The 18,881-nt window shown below is 44.6% G+C and overlaps 1 protein-coding gene across 1 annotated transcript; it reads left to right on the forward strand.

Annotated features, from left to right (window-relative positions):
* Positions 1-397: 397 nt before the first annotated feature.
* npy8ar (neuropeptide Y receptor Y8a) lies at positions 398-13,272 on the forward strand. Its single transcript, XM_039780272.1, has 4 exons — positions 398-643; positions 2,219-2,460; positions 8,829-8,975; positions 11,091-13,272. Exons 1-4 carry the CDS (start codon positions 470-472, stop codon positions 11,539-11,541), a joined length of 1,014 nt encoding a protein of 337 aa, XP_039636206.1. The 5' UTR covers positions 398-469; the 3' UTR covers positions 11,542-13,272.
* Positions 13,273-18,881: the final 5,609 nt, after the last annotated feature.

The following is an 18,881-nucleotide window of genomic DNA, read 5'->3' on the forward strand; positions in this document are numbered from 1 at the left end:
GATGTGAGGCATTTTGTGTGTGCAGTTTTGGGAATTGTGTGTAGAGGTTTGAAAAACGGAAACATAACTTTGAAAACGTGTGTAAGCAGTTGGAAAAAAAACTGTAATATCATTGTTCAAAGAATCAACATAATATCGAGATACAACTAGGCCTGTCGCGATAGTCAATAAATCGAGTTATCGCACGATAAAAAAAAATGAGCTCGATAATTTTTCCGCCCGCGATAATTTCCATTTGCATGCTTGTTTGTTTTCCTCGTCTCTCTCTACCAAAGAGACTGGAGGACCACTCTCGGTTCCTTAGCGTAACGAGGAGTGAACCCTCTTGTCAGTCGCATGGTCTTTGTGGGGGCGGGACTGCCGACAGAGAGACAGAGACAGACAAACGCTAGTTGAGAGTTGGAGCAGGGTTTCCCGCAGCACTTTGCAGTTAAGGCGCCGTCAAAAACAAAGTAGGCCTATATGAGCGATGTCCACCGTGTTATTTGGCGTCTCGTTTCTCCCTTTCAATCCAAACCACACAGCTGACAACCTGCAGGTGGAGACTGTGGAGACGGGCTCGGACATACACGCCGCTGGTCAGTCTCGCAAGCGGTTTCAGGAAAGTGGCTGCATGTTTCCGACAATGCACAGAACATTAACGGTACAAGCCTACAGCTGTCCGCGGACACGGAGTGTGGAAAGTGTGTCAGAGTTGCACACGTGTGTGTGTGTGTGTGTGTGTGTGTGTGTGTGTGTGTGTGTGTGTGTGTGTGTGTGTGTGTGTGTGTGTGTCCGCCCCCACGAAGCTCCGACCTGAAAAGGAGCAGAAGCCGCACCTTCGCCAAAATGAAGACTGAAAAACAGAACTATTTTGGTACATTTACTCGCCGTGTGGCAGATAGCCATACAGATAGATTTAATTTATTAATTATATATTATTTAAATTTAATATTTAGAGTTAAATAATTGTAAAATGTAGTACAGAGTCTGTAGTCTGAGAACTTACGTGTCACAAACGGCAATTCCACAACTGTACATCAGCGTGAAAGACGACATACTAAAGGAGATCAAAGACATGTTCTGGATATTTAAAATGTCTTCCAGTTCCAGTGTTAAATATTATTTAGAAATAAAAGTGTATTGATCTTTGAAAAGGTGTACCTGTATTATTATGCCATTATCATTATATTAGATGCAAATGGTCTCTCGATGACAATATTATCGTTTATCGCAATAATTTCTGGGACAATTTATCGTCCAGCAAAATTTGTTATCGTGACAGGCCTAGATACAACTTGTGATTTAAATCCCTAACACACTCTGGGCCCTATTCAGCCCTTTAAGCGCACGGCATGACGCGCCTGGCACAGGTGTGTTTAGGGTGTGTCCAAATCCACTTCTGCTAGTTTGACAGCGTAAAAAAAGTGTCTGTGCGCCGGCCGCCTGGTTCTAAAGGGTTGGACTTAGTGTCTTCATTAATCAGAGGTGTGTTTTGGGCGCAACATGCAATCAACCAATCAGAGATCATCTCCCATTCCTTTTAAAAGCCAGGCGCGTTTGGACCTTGGAGCATTGCTGTTATGATGGAGGATTTGCACTGTGATATTTTTATTTGTAATCTTCTGTATGTGTGTGTGTCTCTGTGTGTGTGTGTGTGTGTGTGTGTGTGTGTGTGTGTGTGTGTGTGTGTGTGTCCCTGTGTGTGTAACAAGCATAGTGTGTGCGCGCTGTGCACGAGCCTAGGAGCATTTTACTAATGCTCTGTTAAAATAACAATGAAATGCTGCGTTATTGACTTTAGACCAGGTTTTTGTTGGTCAATGGAGCGATCACTTCCCGCTGCCTCAAGATAGCAATACTCCCAGAATGCACCTGAACACACCTCCCTGTAAGACCAGCACGCCCAGAATGCACCTGAACACACCTCCCTGTAAGACCAGCACGCCCATGGGCGCACAGATGGGCGCAGGTGCTATTTTCCCATGTTTTTTTGTTTTAGTGACTGATTGATAATTGTGAAATTGATTTTAGTTCCCTACGTTATATAATAGCCGTGGCGCTCTCTGTCGTGTCCCAGACCTGCCCCCCGCGCTGGACGGGAAACTGACAACTGCGTCGGTCTTAAACTAGCAAAGACACTTGCGTCGGGCTTTGCGTGGCGCTGCGTTGTGTTGCGCCGCGCCGGGTGCAGGATAGCGCCCAACGATCTAAACCCTTATCCTTTGGGTCTGTGCAGGTGACTCCCTTCGTCCAGTGCATGTCAGTGACCGTCTCCGTCTTCTCTCTGGTGCTGATCGCTCTGGAGCGCCACCAGCTGATCCTCCATCCCACCGGCTGGTCCCCGGCCGCCGGACACTCGTACCTGGCCGTCGGGCTGACGTGGCTGGTCGCCTGCTTCATCTCGCTGCCCTTCCTCTCCTTCAACATCCTCACCAACGACCCTTTCCAGAACATCAGCTTGCCCGTAAACCCCTTCAGGTAAGGCCCTAGTCTCGCATTGCCAGACCTTCTTCCACAACCCAGCGGAGGATGGTCTGGCTAGTCCACACTCTAAGAAATGTATCTGTGTATTAATAGCTGTGACTCTATATTTTAACAGAAATTGTCCATAGAACGGGATTCACACTTTTGCATATTATGCAATTCGAAATATCCTATGATTGGTTACTTTCAAGGCTGTTCCCAATTTACATTTCACCATGTCAGCATTAAGATGCTCACAGACCCAGAGACGCTCATAACAAACACACGACAGGGCAGCCAGATAACGATTAAAACTAAGTATTTAATGCATTGTGTATACGGTATATGTATAAATGAGAACACTACAAAGGCATATCCCTTTGTAGAGCAGAAGTGTGTATTTTAATTGTGGGTTTAGCTTATTATCCGCCTGCGTTGAAACTTAATCCCTCAGGTGCTTCTCAGCCCTCGGCTGAGGAACAATTAATTAATTGTTTACTCTTTCCTCTCTCTCTCTCTCTCTCCCCGTCTAATATTTACAATATTCAGCGATCATCGAGCTGTTTTACCATATAGACAGATATGTACAGTATGTCCGCATGTAAATGGGTGAATGGGTGAATTAAAGGTTTATTTCAACCCAACCAGAGTGGTGATTGTTGGAACAGTGGAAAGATGAACCAAGACGACTTTTTGGTAATTTTATTTAGTTTCTGTCCACTTTGAATGAAGTGTGTTTTACGATGATAAAAGTTCTGATTATTTACATGGAGTCTGGTGGAGATATGCTGGCTCTATACACGCTAAAAGTCCTGATTATTTACATGGAGTCTGGTGGAGATATGCTGGCTCTATACACGCTAAAAGTCCTGATTATTTACATGGAGTCTGGTGGAGATATGCTGGCTCTATACACGCTAAAAGTCCTGATTATTTACATGGAGTCTGGTGGAGATATGCTGGCTCTATACACGCTAAAAGTCCTGATTATTTACATGGAGTCTGGTGGAGATATGCTGGCTCTATTAACGCTTAAAAGTCCTGATTATTTACATGGAGTCTGGTGGAGATATGCTGGCTCTATACACTTAAAAGTCCTGATTATTTACATGGAGTCTGGTGGAGATATGCTGGCTCTATACACGCTTAAAAGTCCTGATTATTTACATGGAGTCTGGTGGAAGATATGCTGGCTCTATCACACGCAAGTCCTGATTATTTACATGGAGTCTGGTGGAGATATGCTGGCTCTATACACGCTTAAAAGTCCTGATTATTTACATGGAGTCTGGTGGAGATATGCTGGCTCTATACACGCTAAAAGTCCTGATTATTTACATGGAGTCTGGTGGAGATATGCTGGCTCTATACACGCTAAAAGTCCTGATTATTTACATGGAGTCTGGTGGAGTTTGGTGATGGTGATTTCGGGGCTGTTTCATATTAAACTAAAAGGATCTTACTCTTTAACTAAAAGCTCTATCTCTGTAGGGATCCTTTCCATAATGTTGTCAGACACTTGGAATAATAATCTGAGTCTGTCAGAACTTTTAGTGGACGCTAACGTCTCGCTTAATACTGGACCAATTTCAGAGATTGTTATTCCCATCAGTCACTTAGACACAAACACATGAGAACATAGTTACCCTTTAAGAACACAAAATCATGAAAACATACAAAATGTCACATCTCTCATAAACAAAACAATGCATGCTAATTAAATACCTTGTCCTTCACTCCCTCACGGTCTGTGACATGTTTTCTCCCTGAGGTAACCTGAAGTGTTTGATGAAGATGCAGCCACGTTTCTGCATCTTATCCACCGATTACAACACTAACTAAATAATCTGAACCTGTCGGCTGCAAAAGCAGCACTTTTAGTGGACGCAAACTAACGGTGAACACGTGGGCGTCAGTTTGGTTTGAAATTTGCTGGGAACAGAGACGCATTCGGAAGTGCATTTCCAGAAGTGCTGGGTACAATGACGCATACATATTTTTTTTTCTCTTTCGCGCAGGTCATGTTATGAAAGACGCTGTCCTGTAGCTCACTAATGTAAATGAATAAAAATGTATACAAAAATGTGATGATGTCCGACATGTTTTATGAAGAAGAAAGCCTTAAAGGGATACGCCACCATTTGTTGAAATGGTTCTTATCACGGTCTCCTCTAGCTGTAGATAGGTGGGGTCTCCCCTAGCTGTAGATAGGTGGGGTCTCTTCTAGCTGTAGATAGGTGGGGTCTCCTCTAGCTGTAGATAGGTGAGGTCTCCTCTAGCTGTAGATAGGTGGGTCTCCTCTAGCTGTAGATAGGAGAGGTCTCCTCTAGCTGTAGATAGGTGGGGTCTCCCCTAGCTGTAATAGGTGGGTCTCCTCTAGCTGTAGATAGGTGGGGTCTCCTCGAGCTGTAGATAGGTGGGGTCTCCTCTAGCTGTAGATAGGTGGGGTCTCCCCTAGCTGTAGATAGGTGAGGTCTCCTCTAGCTGTAGATAGGTGAGGTCTCCTCTAGCTGTAGATAGGTGGGGTCTCCTCTGGCTAGATAGGTGAGGTCTCCTCTAGCTGTAAATAGGTGGGGTCTCCTCTAGCTGTAGATAGGTTGAGTCTCTCCTAGCTGTAGATAGGTGGGGTCTCCCTAGCTGTAGATAGGTGAGGTCTTCCCTAGCTGTAGATAGGTGAGGTCTCCTCTAGCTGTAGATAGGTGGGGTCTCCTCTAGCTGTAGATAGGTGAGGTCTCCTCTAGCTGTAGATAGGTGAGGTCTCCTCTAGCTGTAGATAGGTGGGGTCTCCCCTAGCTGTAGATAGGTGAGGTCTCCTCTAGCTGTAGATAGGTGAGGTCTCCTCTAGCTGTAGATAGGTGGGGTCTCCCCTAGCTGTAGATAGGTGGGGTCTCCTCTAGCTGTAGATAGGTGAGGTCTCCTCTAGCTGTAGATAGGTGGGGTCTCCCCTAGCTGTAGATAGGTGGGGTCTCCTCTAGCTGTAGATAGGTTGAGTCTCTCCTAGCTGTAGATAGGTGGGGTCTCCCCTAGCTGTAGATAGGTGAGGTCTCCCCTAGCTGTAGATAGGTGAGGTCTCCTCTAGCTGTAGATAGGTGGGGTCTCCTCTAGCTGTAGATAGGTGAGGTCTCCTCTAGCTGTAGATAGGTGAGGTCTCCTCTAGCTGTAGATAGGTGGGGTCTCCCCTAGCTGTAGATAGGTGAGGTCTCCTCTAGCTGTAGATAGGTGAGGTCTCCCCTAGCTGTAGATAGGTGAGGTCTCCTCTAGCTGTAGATGGGTGAGGTCTCCCCTAGCTGTAATAGTGGGTCCCTCTAGCGTATAGGTGGGTCTCCTAGCTGTTAGGTGAGGTCTCCTCTAGCTGTAGATAGGTGGGGTCTCCCCTAGCTGTAGATAGGTGGGGTCTCCTCTAGCTGTAGATAGGTGAGGTCTCCTCTAGCTGTAGATAGGTGGGGTCTCCCCTAGCTGTAGATAGGTGGGGTCTCCTCTAGCTGTAGATAGGTGAGGTCTCCTCTACGTGAAGGTGGGTAGTCACGAAACAATTTGCTACGATAGTCCAGAAATTGTGCGATAAAACGATAATATTGTCATCGAGACCATTTGCATCTAATATAATGATAATGGCATAATAATACAGGTACACCTTTTCAAAGATCAATACACTTTTATTTCTAAATAATATTTAACACTGGAACTGGAAGACATTTTAAATATCAAGAACATGTCTTTGATCTCCTTTAGTATGTCGTCTTTCACCTGATTACAGTTGTGGAATTGCCGTTTGTGACACGTAAGTTCTCAGACTACAGACTCTGTACTACATTTTACAATTATTTAACTCTAAATATTAAATTTAAATAATATATAATTAATAAATTAAATCTATCTGTATGGCTATCTGCCACACGGCGAGTAAATGTACCAAAATAGTTCTGTTTTCAGTCTTCATTTTGGCCGAAGGTGCGGCTTCTGCTCCTCTTCAGGTCAGAGCTTATTGGGGCGGACACACACACACACACACACACACACACACACACACACACACACACACACACACACACACGTGTGCAACTCTGACACACTTTCCACACTCCGTGTCCGCGGACAGCTGTAGGCTTGTACCGTTAATGTTCTGTGCATTGTCGGAAACATGCAGCCACTTTCCTGAAACCGCTTTAGCGAGACAGCAGCGTGTATGTCCGAGCCACGTCTCCACAGTCTCCACCTGCAGGTTGTCAGCTGTGTGGTTTGGATTGAAAGGGAGAAACGAGGCGCCAAATAACACGGTGGACATCGCTCTATAGGCCTACTTTCTTTTGGCCGCGCCTTAACTGCAAAGTGCTGCGGAAACCCCGCCCTACTACTCAACTAGCGTTTGTCTGTCTCTCTGTCCGCAGTCCCGCCCCCACAAAGACCATGCGACTGACAAGAGGGTTCACTCCTCGTTACGCTAAGGAACCGAGAGTGGTCCTCCAGTCTCTTTGGTAGAGAGAGACGAGGAAAACAAACAAGCATGCAAATGGAAATTATCGCGGGCGGAAAAATTATCGAGCTCATTTTTTTTTATCGTGCGATAACTCGATTTATTGACTATCGCGACAGGCCTAGGTGGGGTCTCCCCTAGCTGTAGATAGGTGGGGTCTCCTCTAGCTGTAGATAGGTGGGGTCTCCTCTAGCTGTAGATAGGTGAGTTCCCCTCTAGCTGTAGATAGGTGGGGTCTCCTCTAGCTGTAGATAGGTGGGGTCTCCCCTAGCTGTAGATAGGTGAGGTCTCCTCTAGCTGTAGATAGGTGGGGTCTCCCCTAGCTGTAGATAGGTGGGGTCTCCTCTAGCTGTAGATAGGTGGGGTCTCCTCTAGCTGTAGATAGGTGGGGTCTCCTCTAGCTGTAGATATGTGGGGTCTCCTCTAGCTGTAGATAGGAGAGGTCTCCTCGCTGCTGGGGTTACGTAAGGCTGGGGTCCCCTAGCTGTAGATAGGTGGGGTCTCCCCTAGCTGTAGATAGGTGGGGTCTCCCCTAGCTGTAGATAGGTGAGGTCTCCCCTAGCTGTAGATAGGTGGGGTCTCCCCTAGCTGTAGATAGGTGAGGTCTCCCCTAGCTGTAGATAGGTGGGGTCTCCTCTAGCTGTAGATAGGTGGGGTCTCCCCTAGCTGTAGATAGGTAGGGTCTCCTCTAGCTGTAGATAGGTGGGGTCTCCTCTAGCTGTAGATAGGTGAGGTCTCCCCTAGCTGTAGATAGGTGAGGTCTCCCCTAGCTGTAGATAGGTGGGGTCTCCTCTAGCTTTAGATAGGTGGGCCAACACATTTTTTGTGCATGCATCGTTTTGGTTCGGTGCAACACCGGCAGCGCCGCCGCTAGTTAGCTTAGCGTAGTGAATGGAATCCTATGTTGCCGGTTAGCATGTTGTGAGTAAAAGTGAGCCAACAAAAGACAAAAAAAACAACCTAATTACTTGCACTAAGACAAATGCGTTGGCCCACCTATCTACAGCCAGGGGAGACCGTGATAAGAACTATTTCAACAAACGGTGGCGTATTCCTTTAAGTTTTCAAAAAGCATTAGACAGGCAGCGTGGTGAACAGTGGAGCGTGTAGCCAGCGCAGCAGCAGAACGGCTGTGTCTGTGCCTGCCCTGTGGGGATAGAGATTGGATTTGTTGGCATCTGTCGCTCTTTTTAACTAAATTGAGCTTGAGGTTTTCAAAAAAAGTGGTGGGTACAAAATGACTCATGACGAAATCTGATAGGTACTCGTACCCACCGAAATTGACGCCTATGAGTGAACATTTTTCATATAGGGTTACATTGCAGCTTGCTTAATGGTGGACCACTTTCAAAGATTGGTGTTCCCATCAGTCACTTAGACACAAAAATATGGGAAAATAGGGTCCAGGTTGAAAACACAACGAAGTTACCCTTTAAGTCACACGTGCACTCGAGGCCCGTGGGCCAAATGCGGCCCCTCGCAGATTTTGATCCGGCCCGCATATCAATTTAGGTTCACAATAAATTTTGGCCCGCCTAGTTTTTGTAGCTTTTTCAATGTTTTGTCGCTTTTTCCGACCTTTTTGACACTTTTTTCCAACGTTTTTGGGGCCTTTTCTGGCGTTTTTTTCCAATGTTTTTGTCGCTTTTTTTCTTTGATGGCGAAATTACTTTTTTGGGGCTTTATGTCGACCAAGCTGTAAGTGAGAATATACGAGACACGCAATAATCCAGTTAAAGTTCCTTGACTTTTTCGATTAAATAAAAGCATGTGAAACTAAAACTAAACATGTCTGGCCCTTGATGTGATTCTTAGTTTCCAGTGTGGCCCTCTGGGAAGTTGAGTTTGACACCCCTGCTTTAAGTAAAGGATCTAAAATGCCACCGGGTTTGTGTCTGTCTTTTCTCAGGGACCATCTGATCTGCATGGAGCTGTGGCCGTCAGATAAGCATCGTCTTGCCTACACCACGTCACTGCTGCTCTTCCAGTACTGCTTGCCTCTGCTGCTGGTGCTCCTCTGCTACCTCCGCATCTTCCTCCGCCTGAGGCGACGCAGGTCACACCTTCTAATTTCGTTTATCGATCGAGCACGCTACCATTCTCATAAACGGGTTCCTATGTAGGATCGGGCATGCTTTTTTTGATAACTCTGCAAACCCTTGGTGTTCTCTCAATGAGCTTCATGAGGTAGTCACCTGAAATGGTTTTACCTTCACAGGTGTGCTTTGTCAGGGTTAATTAGTGGAATTATTTCCCTTATTAATAAAAAAGCAAAGGGTGGCTACTTTGAAGAATCTAAAATATAAGAAATGTTTCCAGTTATTTCACACTTTTTTGTTAAGTACAGTGCCTTGCGAAAGTATTCGGCCCCCTTGAACGTTTCGACCTTTTGCCACATTTCAGGCCTCAAACATAAAGATATAAAACTGTAATTTTTTGTGAAGAATCAACAAAAGTGGGATATGAAGTAAATATTTATTCAAACTTTTAACAAAAAAAACTGAAAAGTGGTCAAAAATCACAACTTTATATAGTGTGTATCAGCGTTAAGATTCTGTGATGTTCAGAGGCCGTGTAAGCAGAGAAAGAAGACAAGACACCAGGCAGGTCCGAGATACTGTTGTGGAGAAGTTTAAAGGGTTGGATACAAAAACCCAAGCTTTAAACATCCCAAGGGCACTGTAGCGATAATATTGAAATGGAAGGAGTATCAGACCACTGCAAATCTGAAGACGGCCGTCCCTCTAAACTTTCAGCTCATACAATGAGAAGACTGATCAGAACAGCCAAGAGGCCCATGATCACTTTGGATGATCTGCAGAGATCTACAGCTGAGGTGGGAGACTCTGTCCATAGGACAACAATCAGTTGTATACTGCACAAATCTGGCCTTTATGGAAGAGTGGCAAGAAGAAAGCCATTTCTTAAAGATATCCATAAAAGTGTGCGTTTAAAAGTTTGCCAAAAGCCACCTGGGAGACACACCAAACATGTGGAAGAAGGTGCTCTGGTCAGATGAAACCAAAATCGAACTTTTTGGCAACAATGCAAAACGTTATGTTTGGCGTAAAAGCAACACAGCTCATCACCCTGAACACACCATCCCCACTGTCAAACATGGTGGTGGCAGCATCATGGTTTGGGCCTGCTTTTCTTCAGCAGGGACAGGGAAGATGGTTAAAATTGATGGGAAGATGGATGGAGCCAAATACAGGACCATTCTGGAAGAAAACCTGATGGAGTCTGCAAAAGACCTGAGACTGGGACGGAGATTTGTCTTCCAACAAGACAATGATCCAAAACATAAAGCAAAATCTACAATGGAATGGTTCACAAATAAACATATCCAGGTGTTAGAATGGCCAAGTCAAAGTCCAGACCTGAATCAATTGAGAATCTGTGGAAAGAACTGAAAACTGCTGTTCTAAGCATCTCCATCCAACCTCACTGAGCTCGAGCTGTTTTGCAAGGAGGAATGGGCAAAAATGTCAGCTCTCGATGTCCAAAACTGATAGAGACTTACAGCTATATCGCAGCAAAGGTGGCGCTACAAAGTATTAACTTAAGGGGGCTGAATATTTTGCACGCCCAATATTTCAGTTTTTTATTTGTTTAAAAGGTTTGAAATATCCAATAAATTTCGTTCCACTTCATGATTGTGTCCCACTTGTTGTTGATTCTTCACAAAAAATTACAGTTTTATATCTTTATGTTTGAGGCCTGAAATGTGGCAAAAGGTCGAAAAGTTCAAGGGGGCCGAATACTTTCGCAAGGAACTGTACATAATTCCATATGTGTTCATTCATAGTTTTGATGCCTTCAGTGAGAATCTACAATGTAAATAGTCATGAAAATAAAAAGGAAACACATTGAATGAGAAGGTGTGTCCAAACTTTTGGCCTGTACTGTATGAACACAAATATCTGAAGTGAAAGTCACAAATATATGTTGTTGCGTGTCATTGCACATTTTTAAGTGGGTATATGGAAATCCCGGAGCTTTCTTAGTGGGTATACTGCATATACCTGCATATCACATAGACTACACCAGTGGCTGACAATCCTTATGGAGAAAATCAATAGGATTTTTATCTCCGGAACCACACTGTGGAGCTCTATTGTGCCGTAGTCGGTGTGATATTTCACACTTTATTGTCTGCTGTGTTGTGCAGGGACATGCTGGAGCGCAGCCAGAGGACTCAGGGCGCCCAGAGGATCAACACCATGCTGTTAGCCATCGTCGTAGCCTTCGCTCTGTGCTGGCTGCCGCTCACCGTCTTCAACACGCTGTTTGACTGGCACCACCAGGCGCTACCCGACTGCCAGCACGACGCCGTCTTCTCCGCCTGCCACCTCATGGCGATGGCCTCCACCTGCATCAACCCGGTGGTGTACGGCTTCCTCAACAGCAACTTCCAGAGGGAGCTGAAGCTAACGCTGCAGCGCTGCCAGTGCGGCCACCGCGCGGCGGAGAGCTACGAGAGCTTTCCGCTCTCCACCGTGGGCAGCGAAGGCATCACGAAGGCCACCTCGATCAACAGGATGGGATCGGTGCGCGTTCATTCGCCCAGACCGGAGATCAGCTCAGCATTACCTGTGAAAACAATACCAGCTCACACCTGATAATGAAGAGCAAACTGTTTTTCTGGTCTGAGACCTCTGAGTCGAACACTACTTCAACTTTACTTTCCATAACTTTCCTGCCAGAGTGAAACAGCTTTGTTTGAGTCGGGCTGACTGTTCAGGGCAGGAAAGAATGAAGATGGAGGTCAGCTGATGCAGCTTCTAGTCCAAAAAATTAGAAGTACAATCTTGTAAATTGATAATGGATGTATAATAAGACCTGGATACAGCATTCGAGGCGGAGCCCCATTTATTCCAATGAATGATTAACACAAACACCTGTTTCCTGGGTGAAAGTCTTGTGTTTTCTCCTTAACTTCTTCAGGACATGAACACCTGTTTCCTGGGTGAAAGTCTTGTGTTTTCTCCTTAACTTCTTCCAGGACATGAACACCAGTTTCCTGGGTGGAAGTCTTGTGTTTTCTCCTTAACTTCTTTCGGGACACAAACTCTGCTCCCCTGCTTGAAAACAAGATTAAGTTAGGGTTAGGGGTTTAAATGACTTTCCATTGGTATTGTTTATGTGCCACCACGACCACGATAGTCATATTTCACATATTTCTGTGAGATCAGGCTGTTTAGAAGACATGGAAAAGAAGAGACATCTTTGTATTTGTATTGCAGATGGCGCTGGTTAGTTTTGGTGTTATAATACATATAGTGTGATAAGAAAGAAATGTCAGGAACAAACTGTATTATAAAGTATTTGACAGAAAAGGATGTTATTCTGTTCTAACCGGTTTGGACGATTACTGTTGAAAACATATACTTGGACAAACAACACATATATAATATATTCATATATTTCCAAACATTATGTTTCAGTTTAAAGATGAATAACCAATGTAGTTGCTGTACCTGTCTTGAGTAACACGCTTATTTGGAGTTTCAGGAGTAAAAATCCCAAATCAAATAAAGAACAACTAACGTTAGCTTAAACTAAATGAGGGACTGGCTCCCACAGAGTGGACGTCTTCAACCCAACATAATAATGTAGCAGAGCCCATCTACGGAGAGCCTGTTCACTAATTACCTAACTACATTCTCTGACTGTAGTTAGCTAATTAAATGCTAACTCCTAGCCTTGCTGGTAACGCTAGCTACTACGGTGAATAATAAGCTAGTAATCCAGCCATGCTAACATTTGCAGTTTACGGAAAAAGCAGATAAACACAGTGTTTAATTAATTCCTTACATTTTTCGTTTGTGTATTTTTGTTCTTTTTTGGAAGACACAACCGTCCAAACTCTTCAGACATCTCTCGACTTACGAGCTGTGCTTGTTTACGGACCAGCTGCCAAGCTAATTTTGGACAATTGCCGCTTGGTGATTTGGGATTTGACTGACAAGAAAATATGGGAAATGTAGGACTGACACAAAGATGAAGAATACAACTGAAAAACCAAATTTGAAGCCACTTGTTGACATACGTGTGTTTTATATGTCAGTTGTAAATTATATTTTGATCGTGAACACTGTTGATAAGCATGCCTTAGTGAGCCTTTTAAGTGTGGTGAAGGAATTTACTAATAACTATTTTCAGTGGCTGAGTTATAAATACAATAAAGTCTATGAGAGATGAGATTATTATTGATGCCACTCAGCCTTACTACGTTTCTCTGAATGAGATGAAACTTTCTAGGAATGTTATAAATACTGAGGGCTCGGCACGTCTTGTAGCAGTTTTCAGACCTTTTAACTTAATAAAGGCAACATATTTTCGTGGTCAGACTTCTTTGTTGAAGTGCTTAGTTGGGCCCCTAAATCTCAAAATGTACTCCCAGCTTCCTGTTGATGAAACTGTGGTTGTGAAAACAACATAAAACCGTGTCTTAAAGTTCACTTTGCCTTTGCAATTTTCTTATATATATATATATATATATATATATATATTTTTTTTTTTTTTTTTTTTTGTCTGTTTCCATTAGAAATTTCAATTCAAGTGTTTGTATATGAGCTTTTCTGTCTTCCATTTCAGAATTTGAACACATCATTGCAGCCCGATGTGAAATCTGCAGGTGAAAGGTTGGTTAAAGGGTAGACCAGTAAAGACCCAGGCTACATTTACATCGCTACGTTTTGGTTCACAAGCGGAGTTTTGAGCCAAAAGCGATCTCCATGCAGACTAGTTTTTTTTTAGCTCCAGTAGAAGAACTGATCTCCGTTTAAACTAACACGCCCAAACCTCATATCGCATAGTGGACATAAACAGGAGGCAGCGTGGAGACTCCTCCTTCTGCTGGTAGTCGCCATGGTAACGTTAGTAGCTTTAAGTCTCAGAGAACGAGACGTCGTCACCGATGAGACCCAATCAGGACGGAGAAATGTTGGCGTTACCAAAGGTCTTCGTTTGCGGCCGTTGAGACTGAAACACAACCTGCAGATTACCGACCAGAACGGGTCAGAAGAGTTTCCTAATGTCTCCGGTTTAGGGGCTCGGAAACACCAGAGCAGGGGGAATGAGAGGGGGAAACGCCAGAGCAGGAGGAATGAGAGGGGAATGGGGGAAACGCGAGCAGGGAAGCAGGGGGGGAAATGCCAGAGCAGGGGGAATGAGGAGGGGGAATGAGAGGGGGGACACACCAGAGCAGGAAAATGAGAGGGAAAAACACAGGCCGGGGGGAATGAGAGGGGGAAACACCAGAGCAGGAGAAATGAGAGGGGGAAACCCAGAGGGGAATGAGAGGGGGAAACACCAGAGCGGGGAATGAGAGGGGAAACACCAGAGCAGGGGGAATGAGGAGGGGGAAACACCAGAGCGGGGGAGAATGAGGGGGAAACACCAGAGCAGGGGAAATAAGGAGGAAACACCAGAGCGGGGAAATGAGAGGGGAAACACCAGAGCGGGGGGAAATGAGGGGGGAAACACCAGAGCCGGGGAATGAGAGGGGGAACCGCCAGAGCAGGGGGAATGAGAGGGGAAACACCAGAGATGGGGGAATGAGAGGGGAAACACCAGATCAGGGGGAATGAGAGGGGGAAACACCAGAGCAGGGGGAATGAGAGGGGGGAAACACCAGAGCAGGGGGAATGAGAGGGGGGAAACACACAGTATCTCCTCCAGTCAGGCCAGTATCTCCTCCAGTCAGCCCAGTATCTCCTCCAGTCAGCCCAGTATCTCCTCCAGTCAGCCCAGTATCTCCTCCAGTCAGCCCAGTATCTCCTCCAGTCAGACCAGTATCTCCTCCAGTCAGACCAGTATCTCCTCCAGTCAGCCCAGTATCTCCTCCAGTCAGCCCAGTATCTCCTCCAGTCAGACCAGTATCTCCTCCAGTCAGGCCAGTATCTCCTCCAGTCAGGCCAGTATCTCCTCCAGTCAGACCAGTATCTCCTCCAGTCAGGCCAGTATCTCCTCCAGTCAGACCAGTATCTCCTCCAGTCAGGCCAGTATCTCCTCCAGTCAGACCAGTATCTCCTCCAGTCAGACCAGTATCTCCTCCAGTCAGCCCAGTAGCTCCTCCAGTCAGACCAGTATCTCCTCCAGTCAGCCCAACATCTCCTCCAGTCAGACCAGTATCTCCTCCAGTCAGACCAGTATCTCCTCCAGTCAGACCAGTATCTCCTCCAGTCAGCCCAGTATCTCCTCCAGTCAGCCCAACATCTCCTCCAGTCAGACCAGTATCTCCTCCAGTCAGACCAGTATATCCTCCAGTCAGACCAGTATCGGTCGCGGTTTTACAGTTTTTTACAATTGCTTACACACTAATATTTAAACTTTCCCACAATTAGCAAAACATTACACTCAAGTAGCAAAGCACTATCCTAGATTAGCACAACTGTAAGCACATTGTCAGCTTCACACTTTTTGCAAAACATCACACACAGTGATTTGCAAAACACACTTGTATGCATTTGACACAGACATTGATCATGATGTCACTTCCTTGCAATTTCAAAGCAAAGGCTTTCAAATGAACACACCCATGAACCAATTGGTTAAACACAGCCACCAGGTACGGAAACACACGATTGCTTAATTGTAGACACATCAATCAGGTTTAAGCACTATATAAAATGCAGCAGGTAAGTTCACCTGCCCTCAACCAAAATGGAAGGAGTCAGAAGAAGAAGACTGAGAGAGTGAGAGGAGGAGAAGGAGGTAGAGGAAGAGGAAGAGGCCCAGCCAGAGGTAGAGACAGGGTGGAGGTAGAGGGAGAGGGAGAGGGAGAGGAAGACCTGAAGCCGAAGAATATGCTCAAAGAAGAAGAGGACCAAATTTATCAAATGAAAGTCGCGCAACACTAGTGGACCATGTTGTGAACCACGGACTGACGCTGAAGGAGGCTGGACTAAGAGTTCAGCCAAATCTTAGCAGATATACAGTGGCATCTGTCATGAGGACATTTCAACAGGTCAAGGAAACAGGTCAAAGAAAATCTGTCTACAGTTACAGTAATCAGCTGATCATTGGATGCACCATATCAGCACTGTTGATACCCCTCCCTGGGACATGAGGATTGGAAGGAGGAAGGGGGCCATATTCACATGATGGTTTACGATCTCCGGCCCCAGGCTCAGGTACCCCTCATTCAGGCCCCAGGCTCAGGTACCCCTCATTCAGGCCCCAGGCTCAGGTACTGCTCATTCAGGCCCCAGGCTCAGGTAGACCTCATTGAGGCCCCAGGCTCAGGTAGACCTCATTGAGGCCCCAGGCTCAGGTACCCCTCATTGAGGCCCCAGGCTCAGGTACCCCTCATTCAGGCCCCAGGCTCAGGTACCCCTCATTGAGGCCCAAGGCTCAGGTACCGCTCATTGAGGCCCCAGGCTCAGGTACCCCTCATTCAGGCCCCAGGCTCAGGTACCGCTCATTGAGGCCCCAGGCTCAGGTACCCCTCATTCAGGCCCCAGGCTCAGGTACCGCTCATTCAGGCCCCAGGCTCAGGTACCCCTCATTGAGGCCATGGAGGACGCCTGTGACCAAGTCAACGCAGCAGCTGCGCAAGGATGGATTTGACATTCAAGACGGTTGTCTTGCCCATGAGGATATATCGCCTGTGATGTTGATGACATTCTCTGGCCAGATCCAGCTAGGCGAAGACATAATGTCTAGTATTTTCTGTACTTTTTCAGATCTTATTTGTTTGTTTGTCTGTTTTTGCTGTGATTGTAACCTGTACTGGATACAATATTTTAGGTTTGTCTGTTGTTTGCTGAGCTAACAGTGTTATGCACACTACTGTAGTAGCATGAAAACTGGATTCTCCATCTCCATGTTGACATGTTGACTGATTTAGGTATATGGAGAGAAAGAAATTATATTTTCCTCAGTCTGCAGCATGTAGTGTTTGGTGAACTTATTGTAAATTTGCACTTTCTCTGTGTACTTCATTTACAGTACTCTAAAATGTAATTAAGTCAAATGAAACGTGTGTGTTTCATATGGTAACAAAATATGTTTTTTATAAATTAGTGTATAGTTTTTGCAAGAGTGTTTCATTTTGCAAAGGGTCTGAGGTGTTCTGCTGATTGGGCGTGTGGTTGTGCTAATTGTGTGTAGTGTTTTGATAAAACGGTCCCAGTTTGGTCAGCTTTAGGCACCAAAAACTACTGAGTGAAGTTGATTAAAAAGATGGAGGTTTGGATTCAAATCAGACGTTACTTCACTTCATGAAGGTTACCACGTGACGCAGAGCGTGACGTAGCTCCATTTGTTCTGTAAACTTAATTTAAGATATCGTTAGCATCTAGTAGGCTACTTGATTGCTAACGTTAGCTCAAAACGCCGTTAGCATCTTAGCTAGCAGTCATTTCAAAAACGTTTTAGCTAGTGCCCTAAATATAGGGCACTAGTTCTAGCTATGTATGATTGTTTGATTGCTAACGTTAGCTGAAAACGCCATTAGCATCTAGTAGGCTACTTGATTGCTAACGTTAGCTCAAAACGCCGTTAGCATATTAGCTAGCAGTTATTTCAAAAACGTTTTAGCTAGTGCCCTAAATATAGGGCACTAGTTTTAGCAATGTATGATTGTTTGATTGCTAACGTTAGCTCAAAACGCCGTTAGCATCTTAGCTAGCAGTTATTTCAAAAACGTTTTAGCTAGTGCCCTAAATATAGGGCACTAGTTCTAGCTATGTATGATTGTTTGATTGCTAATGTTAGCTCAAAACGCCGTTAGCATCTAGTAGGCTACTTGATTGCTAACGTTAGCTCAAAACGCCTTTAGCATCTAGTAGGATAGTTGATTGCTAATGTTAGCTCAAAACGCCGTTAGCATCTTAGCTAGCAGTCATTTCAAAAAAGTTTTAGCTAGTGCCCTAAATATAGGGCACTAGTTCTAGCTATGTATGATTGTTTGATTGCTAACGTTAGCTCAAAACGCCGTTAGCATCTAGTAGGCTAGTTGATTGCTAACGTTAGCTCAAAACCATAGACAGTATATTTTAGGCTACTTGTCGCAAAGTGACGAATGCGCAACTCACATCTGCACTCGACTCACATCGGGCAGTGACAGCATCCTGCTCTCGCTCACCATTTACAGTTTTTTTCGATTGCTAAACAACAGTGGGGCACAACTGGAGTCACATGTGCAAAACTCAAACTACAGTCTGCACTACCTACAGTCACCTGAGCTAAACAGTTCACATCACCTGCAAAACTCATTCAAAGCAACACAACTCTTAACACACGTCTCAAACAGTATGCGCAGGCCTCACTGAGATAACACACACTGTCACCAGAACACACTGAGGGGTAAAAACACTAGCATCAAACACCAATACAGAAATTACAAACTTTCCATCTTTACAGTTTGAACAATTTGAGTACTTACACTACTCAACATTTATTTAGAAAAATATAGATTGTATAGCATACATTTTTACATAAGGTAACAAGAAGGAATGAAAACAGAGTTTTCTCAATGAAGTATTTTGTTCTATTTTATGGAATTACTGGGGAAAAAAACAAATACAAACAATAAAATAGTACTAATCCCTTCCAATGTGGCAAGCACACATTGACCACACTTAACAGAATGTGGTGTTTCTTACTCATTTCTGAAAAACATAAACACAGTTCTATTGTATTTTTTTTCACTTTTTCACCTAAATATTGGTATCTTTCTCTTTTACCTGTTTCTCTCAAACTACAGGTAAATGTGTATTCTTATTTGTGTTTGTATACAAAAAACCTGATCTCTGTATAAATACATATATGTTCACTAACTATAAAATAAGACCTGCTTCATAAACAAAGAGGTTTGATAGGCACCCTGAATATGTTTGAATGTGTGGTTAAAGTTTTGAAGAGTGTGTTAATTTGAACAAAGTTGTAAATCTACAGTGTTGTGATATTGTGGTTAAAGTATGGGATAAGTGTGTAGAGTTTTGAAAATGTG

This window comes from Perca fluviatilis, chromosome 17, assembly GCF_010015445.1.
Source record: "Perca fluviatilis chromosome 17, GENO_Pfluv_1.0, whole genome shotgun sequence".
Classification (NCBI taxonomy): Eukaryota; Metazoa; Chordata; class Actinopteri; order Perciformes; family Percidae; genus Perca; species Perca fluviatilis.

Bases quoted from the DNA above. Each gene is read 5' to 3' on its own strand.
- npy8ar (XM_039780272.1), top strand. From the start codon at position 470: ATGTCCACCGTGTTATTTGGCGTCTCGTTTCTCCCTTTCAATCCAAAC. The intron at 644-2,218 runs GTACAAGCCTAC...GGGTCTGTGCAG, and splicing joins CAATGCACAGAACATTAACG to GTGACTCCCTTCGTCCAGTG. The intron at 2,461-8,828 runs GTAAGGCCCTAG...GTCTTTTCTCAG, and splicing joins TTGCCCGTAAACCCCTTCAG to GGACCATCTGATCTGCATGG.